This window comes from Dermacentor andersoni, chromosome 5 (assembly GCF_023375885.2).
Source record: "Dermacentor andersoni chromosome 5, qqDerAnde1_hic_scaffold, whole genome shotgun sequence".
Taxonomy (NCBI): Eukaryota; Metazoa; Arthropoda; class Arachnida; order Ixodida; family Ixodidae; genus Dermacentor; species Dermacentor andersoni.
Genome location: NC_092818.1, coordinates 113670785 through 113679212, shown reverse-complemented (window position 1 = coordinate 113679212; position 8428 = coordinate 113670785). Strand labels below are relative to the sequence as shown.

The following is an 8428-nucleotide window of genomic DNA, read 5'->3' as shown; positions in this document are numbered from 1 at the left end:
TCTACCTAAAAGTATATACGGAACAGATATGTTATCATCCTTGTGGTATTGTGCCGTGATTGTGACTCAGTGTTCGTATCGTCTCTTGCTGGAATAAACTTTTTGTAAACAAACTATGGTGACGGTGAAAATTCGCCTGTAGTCTCCATATAATTGCTATCGCAGTAAAATGTACGTAAAGCAATGACGTACTCTCTTGGGCCAACTACTGAACCAATCTCAATCTTGTTTGCGGAACATTAAATTTTAAAAATGTTATATTTTAGCGTCATTTGAAAGCATACTTCTAATTATCGCTACAAACCTATGAGATATTATACAATATGCGAGGTCAAATTCTAGCGGCCGTTTAAGTTACACTTCTGATTATCACAGTAAGTTGATAGCACGTTCTCTGAAAGTGCCGAAGTGAAAAAGAAAATGAGCCTTCAAGTTAATGCTTTTTTAACATCGCAGCACGGGAGCCCTTAATATGCTCAATATGCCATCATGTTCTAGGTTTACATCTTCAATTGTTTCAGAATGTTTCACTCTCTCATCCTTCTTCCCACTTGAAGGGTAGCAAACTGGACAAATTTTAGTTACCTCTCCCCCGGCCTTTATTTTATTCTCTCTCTCCATGTCCCCCAGGCTACTAGAGGGCACTGGGATACAATTCAGCTACAGCCCCTCTGTTCCAATTACTTTTGTCCGCAGCTGTACATATGCTGGTGCCAATGAAAGCTCTAGAGTGATGTAATATATATAATAAGTGTTGCGATACATTAATTTACTCATTAGCTTTTGGTGAAAGAGGACGTAGCTGGGACAAGTAATGACACACAGAGATATTTGCCAAGTAGGGGCGCAATGTCCTAAATTTAAAGTTTTCACTAGAGCACCAATATTTAGCTTTAAAGCACAAATGCCATCTAACAATCTTTTTGCAGATATTCCCGCTGCGGCCTTCAGCCTGGTTCCAGTGTCGCCTCAAGATTGTTGCCATCGCAGCAGTGCTTACACTTCTTGCTTACCTACTTCTACGCCTCCTAGCGCCTGTGATCAGAGCAAGTTTATCAGAGACTCCTCTTAGGTGGTTCCCAGACCCGGAAATCGCTAAGAAAGCTATACCGCTCGAGCGGCTATACAATGAGCCGCGCAAATACCTCATAAATCCTCAAGACGTGTGCCCCACAGATGTTCCAATCGACTATCTCTTCATGGTCTACTCTGCACCTCAATATGTCGAAGCCCGAAGCGTCATTCGACGAACGTGGGCAAATGACGCGAAGAAGTACGCTGGAAACAGGGTCCTTTTTCTCTTCGGCAAGCCCAGCACCGCTAAGTTGCAGAGCGCTCTGGAGTTTGAATCGCAGCAGTACGGGGACATCGTGCAAGAGGATTTCTTGGACACCTACAAGAACCTAACGCTGAAGACGGTGATGATGCTTCGATGGGCGACGCACCATTGCCCACAGGCCCGCTTCGTCGTCAAAATAGACGACGACTGCTTCCCTAACCTGGCCAATTTTTACCGGGCCATGCATGGTCAAGCAGAGGACGCGATCTACGGTGAACTGCGGCATCGCGACGTACCGCTGCGCGAGCCCACTCACAAGTGGTACATCTCGCGCGAAGAGTTCCCCAGGGACATGTTTCCGGACTACATCACGGGAGGCATGTATGCCATCGGGGGCCGCGTCGTGAATCTTCTGTACAGGGCCACGGGACAGGTTAAGTTCTTTCGCGTTGAGGACATGTATCTCACCGGAATGTGCGCGGAGCGAGCGGGTGTCGCGAGGACTAACTTGGTGGGGACGTACAACCTCAAGCTGTCTTCCCTGTGCGATTACAAGAAGGCCATCTATGGTCACCACGTGACGCCCATGGAGATGAACGAACTGTGGTACGCCATGAGGCGTCTCGAGTACACGTGTCGTCGAATCTTATTCAGTGTTCATCTATGCTACTGCCGACCAGTAGACACGTCGGCTGGTTTGGCCATTGAGACGCCCGTGTTTTGAAAAGAGTGTCGCGTAATCTTTTGGTATGAATTAAGAGCCTTTGAAGGCATAGCCGCAAACAGTCCACATGCTAAAAAAAAAAAAAACAAGACTCTGTTTTAATCGCATATTTTATTGAATATTTGGCGTACGCAGGTCAGTGTGTTTCTTAGATCTCTTCGTATTAGCACTGTGAATAACTTATTTCTTCCGTACCTGTTCCTTTAAAGGAGTGGGAAGGGCACCTAGAAGCTCCAGTAGAAGAAGATAACGCTACGCGAAAGGCGAAACATCCAAATAAAGTTTTTTTTAATGTCCTCTGTTTTCCTCCACTTGAATGCAAGATCCCAGTGGACCCGCCATTTATGAAGGAAGTTAGACTGAATACTAAGCTTCAGCCTCGACTGCTGACTAGATCAATCTCGGACTAGCAAATCCTAGTCTGCTTTTATTTTGTGACGAGAAAGGCGAGAAAATTCACTATTTTACTGTAAAGGTATTTGTTTTTAGTTGATCATTGTACACATGTAGTGGGGTCACGTTTCCATTAGCAGTCCTCCTGGATGTAGTCACATTGACCTTGTACGTTATCCCATCGCTTGCAAAGAAATGTGCTGCACTGCATCATGTCAATTCTCAGGTTGAGGCATCTACCCATTGCTTACAGGTAGGGCCTTCTTTAGGTATATACCATTAAAACAAATAAAAGCATTGTTGGGTCTTGTACTAATGACGAGAATCGTTCTACGGTTTATTCAGCGGCACTCAGCTGACAGTCTTCGTGATCTCCAGGTCAAAAACGCAGCGAAAAAAAAAAAAGGTACCAACCTGTGACCGAACGAACGGTGTTTCATTTATTAGGCCGAACCAGCCACCACACCATGGTCGCTTTGCGCAAGCGAAGCCTGTACTGAGCGCTGGAAAATGCCAACGGTTTAACGCCGGACTCGTCAGGCATGGTACCACAACGCCACGCCCAGTGCAGAGCCAGGCTCGATACCTTAAAGAAGACGCTACAATTTGATTTGAGGTAACCTAATTCTGAATTTTGTGTAGATGTTCATTCTTACTATAGGAGATGCGTCAAAAACCTGAAGGTGCGTACGTGGTCTTCAAAATCCATGTAGTGCCGTGCTCGCTAACCGGGCGTTTGAGGATACCTTTGCGTATTAGCATTTATATTCACCATCCTACACAGGCAGTTTTCTTTTCATTATTGCAAATGGAATGCATGTTTTTCTTAATAATGACTGTGAACATCCTGAATATCTTGAATTTTAGATATTGGAGGCGGCATATATACATTCGTCTAATAGCGAGTGGGAAAATTTTTCCCACAATATTTGTACCAAGCGAAACCATTTGTCCTGTTTCTTCGTGGTGATGGGTTTCTGTTGTGTCGTTGTAGGCCTGATTAATTCGTTGCTTTTAAGTATATATGCGCTTAAAACTTATTAAGTATATTGTGCCTTAGGCTGCAGCCTTTTAGCCCCCCCCCCCCCCCGAAGAAAAAAAAAATGAACCGTACTGACGCTTATTCCCATACAAAAAGAGCGTAACCTTCATTGTTCCGGAAATCTGCGATGCACCATAATTTCGCAGCACCGATATGGGCTCCAGCATAGCACTATTTCTCCCCCCCTCCCCCCCTCCTTACTATCCTGTAGAAATATCTTGTACCTGCTTGCTAGCTGTGAGATATAGGCTCGTAAGATGTAGTTGTGTGTAGTGCCACTTTTCTAAGTAGACAATTCCGCGTTACATCGACTCTCTTTGGATTCCACTCCACAAAACTCGTGTTGATAAAGAACTCCTCAAGAATGAAGCCATGCTTTTGCATAGAATGCAGACAAAATTTGCAGTCGCCACAGTGCTGGCTTTCGAGACAGGATGTGCTGATTATTCCCTTTGGACAAACTGCGATGATGAAGGCGACAAGCGTCACTAAACCTAGCCATCAATGCTTCACTGCTCAGAGCTAGAGACTATGACGAACTGGGAAGAAGAGAGAATTTCTTCAATTGTGTTTGTAGCATCTATTGTGGCCGGAAGATGTGCGAATAGTGTGAAAACGGGCGTCACATTATTATGAAAACTTAGGGCGCTATAAAAGCACTGGACGTAGAAAAGAGTACGAGGTCGCGGGATCGAATCCCGGCCACGGCGGCCGCATTTCGATGGGGGAGAAATGCGAAAACACCCGTGTGCTTAGATTTAGGCGCACGTTAAAGAACCCCAGGTGGTCAAAATTTCCGGAGTCCTCCACTACGGCGTGCCTCATAATCAGAAAGTGGTTTTGGCACGTAAAACCCCATAATTTTAATTCTTTTAGGACGTAGAAAAAGAAACACGCACCACACGCGCTCACTCACAACTGGTATTTAATGCACGCACGGAATAATACATATATAGAAAACGGACGCATTGCGCGTGTCAAGACAAGGTACGAAGCCAACATACATCTAAAGCATGTGTTAACATCTATTAATAAAATTGAATTACTTATCATGTAGCAGTAAGGGTGGTTGGCTTGCACACAGTGCAGCATTCGTGGCTATATGATAGGCTTCCGAGGTTTCTTGTGTGGTTTGGTTAGGGTGACTGAACAAAACGACTGTGTTTTCGAACATGAATTTACAAGGGCACGATTTGCAATGTAAGGCGAGCTGAGAGGATGGCACGCCGCTTAACGAATTTCTGTGCTCCCTAAGGCGTGCGCAGACACATCTGCCTGTTTGGCCAATGTGCATATGACCATAGCTTAGGGGAATTTTATATGCTACTCTTGAGACACAATCGACAAAAAGGTTAACATGTTTCTGGCTGCATTTTCTATCATCTACTGACGTGGCCTGTGCCCTTCTGTGCACAATGAAGCAAATGTGACTTAGCCTGTGTGGCGCAAAAAATGCCACCCGTACACCATAACGCTTTTCCAAATTTTTTAGGCCATGGGAAATTTTATGTACATAGAGAATAACTGCCTATGTTTTGTTTCCTTCATCTTGAACAGAAGGACGGCGCCCGCATTTTCCTTGCTTTGCAAGGCGCACGAGCTTTTCACAAACTGATGTGACGAGATGCATAGCGTAACCTGCGGCCTTAAGGCGTTCCACTTGCATTCGGAAACTCGTGCTCAGCTTGTGCACGCAAGCTTTTTTCCAAGGCAGCACGTAAGCACGACAGAAAATTTCCGCGTTTTACAATTTTTCAGTGCCACTACGCGAAATATAAAACTGGTTTCAGGTCGTGGATTGTACGGCCATCAAACATGATCCGCACCGAAATTCATGCACAAATCAAGAAACTGCAATCTATTATTGGCAGCTCGGAGGTGAATTTTAAACCCATGCCTTCTTTTTCAAAGCAATCAGCAATGCCTTAAACTCTCTGTGACGTACGTGATTTGTAAATAAAAATCAAATAATCGTCTACATACCTGAAGATTGCTACGCTTTCCTGAAGCTTGGTGTTTACACTACTATCTACCACGCCAAGAAAAATATAACTTAATATGGGCGCCACGCAAGAACTGTTACAAACACCTTACTTCTACATGTACAGGTTTCCGTGTCAAATCACGAAGGTATATTTTAAGTAGAAGGTCAAAATTTCTAAATAGGACTCAGCCGAAACACCACATCTACTCCCAAAGGCAAGTTCGTCGTACTGTTCTACAATACAATCTTCAACATGGCGTAAGTATTTTTCGTACGCCAAAGAATAATACAGATAAACTGCGTCAATGCTGAAGGCTGTGAAGCCAGCAAAGTCATTCCTGTTAAGGTACTGCACAATAACGGCAGAGTTGTTAGCATAAGAAGGGTCTGTTATAGTTAACGTAGAAAGGTGCCTCTGAAGGTGCTTGGACACACGGCTAGCTGCCAGGTGTCCTTTTCCGACACAATTGCTCTAAACGGAATTTGCGGTTTGTGCGTTTTCATAGCGAGAAATATTTTAGCTCACATCTTCTCATGTTACATCTTCTCTCACATCTTCTCGCAATTTTATACCACTGTGACCTCATGAACGCGTGGAGTATGCATTATAGACTTTTCCTACTAGAGTTCCATGGACGTCACTACAATGCCCTCTTGGCTATTGTAATTACACGTGATCCCTCGAAAAAGACGAAGCTACAGCATGCGCATTTGTACCCGCCCGCGCAACAGTACAGAGAGGAGGTTCTCTCTCTCTCTCCCTTCCCCCGATGGAAACGCCTGTATTATGGAAACCTGTATACAGGCAGAGAAATAACGTCTTCAGGCATCAATTAATTCTGCTCGTTAGGGATTTAGCTTCACAGCATTTCTTACATCATCAGAAGCATGAAAAGCGTGCAGCCTAACAATGTAAAGAGAATTTTCAATTCTTTAGGGTGTTTCGTCAAGCTTATGGAATGCGTACTCCGTGCGAGAACTCTCTACTGGAACGCCAGATATGAGGACATCAACTATATATCATGTCTAGCATGCTATAGCAAGGCACCTATCCAGACAGCAGTGAAAAAATTCGCGCAGAAACTTCTCTGGCGGCTGTCTAAGTATGCGTAAGCTTCGTACCACTTGTTCATCTTTACGCAGCCCGATACCGCTCTCAATGTGACGAAACTTGATCTGACCAGTATCAACGACAGCACTGAGGCGACACGAATCGCTGCGGACGGTGGCGCAAGGTGAACTGATGACGCACGCAAACTACTGCAGGTGGCTGCGCCAGGCACCCCATAATTTGATTTTGAATTAGAATAGAGGTAATTAAGGCACTCGAACTCACGACCTCCTGTGTAGGGCGAATTTAATTGTGAGACAATTAATTAATGTAGGGTTAATTAAGGCACCCGAGCGCCCAAATTCAATGGCACCAAAGTTTATGGGAGACAAACCCACGACCATCAGGGGGAGCTGCACCCACGACCTTTGGTGTTAAGGAGCAGTTAATTCAGATAGACTTAATTCAGGCACTCAAATCCACGACCTTCGTGGTAGTCGCACCCTCGACCTTTGGTGGGAGTAGAACCCACGACCTTTGGTGTCAAGGCGAAGTTAATTAAGACAGTTCGTTAAGGTAAAGTTAATTACGACACTCAAACTCACGACCTTTGGTGGAAGTTGAACCCTCGACCTTTGGTGGGACTCGAGGCCACTACCTTTGGTGTTGATTATGACAAAGCTAATTAAGATACAATTAATTAAGTTTTGTTTAATAAGGAACTCGGAAACCAAAATTCAATGACACGAAATCGATGGGAGTCGAATCCATGATTATTAATGGGAGTCGCACCCCCGACCTTTGTTGTTAAGGCCCAGTTAATTAATATAGTGCTAATAAAGACACTCGAACCGATGACATTTAGCGCGAGCTAACGCGAGGTTAGTTAAGACACAGTTAATTAAGAGAGAGTTAACTAAGGAACTCGAGCCGACGACATTTGGTGGGCTAAAACAAGTAATAGGAAGTAACAACGCATTCAAATGAGAGTGTCAAGTAAATTAATGAATGTCTCATGCGCACAGGGTTTCGCCTTCCTTCTCTTTAGCGTAGGCTAAAGTGACTGTCATCAGTTTCTTTTTATTTTATTGAGCAATGAATATCATTCTAGCTTGGCAAAACAATTATCCTTAGAGAAACGATTAAGTGGGTCTGTAGTGCACACTTTATATTGACGTAGAAAGTGCTAGGCAAGCGCTTAATAACATGTACCCACCGCGTGCCTTAGTTGTTATTCACGTAAATGAGTTTTAGTAGCGTCGTGGATGCTGAAAAACAGCAACACCCCCTCGACGCACGGAAGCAGCTGCAAATACCCTGAAGAGTTTTGTGTCACCTAATATACGGCACGGTAATTTGAGGGCATAACTATGAACTCGAATACTTATAAACCATAAGGTAAGATTAACCGATATTTACATCCCTCTCCTCCTGACTTTTTGCGGCTGAAGCATTGCACTATACCCTTCGCCTGCGTTCGCCAGTCCACGCAGTTTTTTTTTCCTCGTGTGGTAATGCAGCCGCATGCCACAGTAGATAACCACTCTTTCGCGGAACTGTAATATTTTCCAGCTGCATACGTGCTCTACCCCCTGTGAGAAGCCTGTTCGCGCAGCTGCAGCGCTTAGCAGATGCGCAAACAGCCACGCCGCATAGTTGGCGAAAAAAAAAAATAAGATATTACATTTTGTGTGCATGAACGAACTTTCAGTTCCGTAACCAACAACGTTTTTTGCGTAACCAACAACAAGAATTCTTGCGTTTGGGGAGAGAAAGTGGTCCTTTGATGGAAACTGGACAGGCTTGCCCAGTTGCATCACGCATGAGCGACATACACCTTTTGCGTTTGGGTAATGCTCCAAAGAAAGCCACTCAAGAGAGAGAGATAACAGAAAGGGAGGAAGGTTAATCAGAAAAATAATTCATGCAGAAAGTCCTCTGGGAGCTGTCTTAAG

The 8428-nt window shown here is 44.4% G+C and overlaps 1 protein-coding gene across 1 annotated transcript in view; it reads left to right on the top strand.

Annotated features, from left to right (window-relative positions):
- The window catches only part of LOC129380077 (beta-1,3-galactosyltransferase 5-like), a 27614-nt gene extending 25315 nt beyond the window's left edge, over positions 1-2299 (top strand). Inside the window, exon 3 of the mRNA XM_055070948.2 lies at positions 930-2299. Within this exon, the coding sequence (XP_054926923.1) occupies positions 930-2003 (1074 nt within the window). The 3' untranslated portion in view covers positions 2004-2299. The remainder of the gene's footprint in view (positions 1-929) is intronic.
- Positions 2300-8428: the final 6129 nt, after the last annotated feature.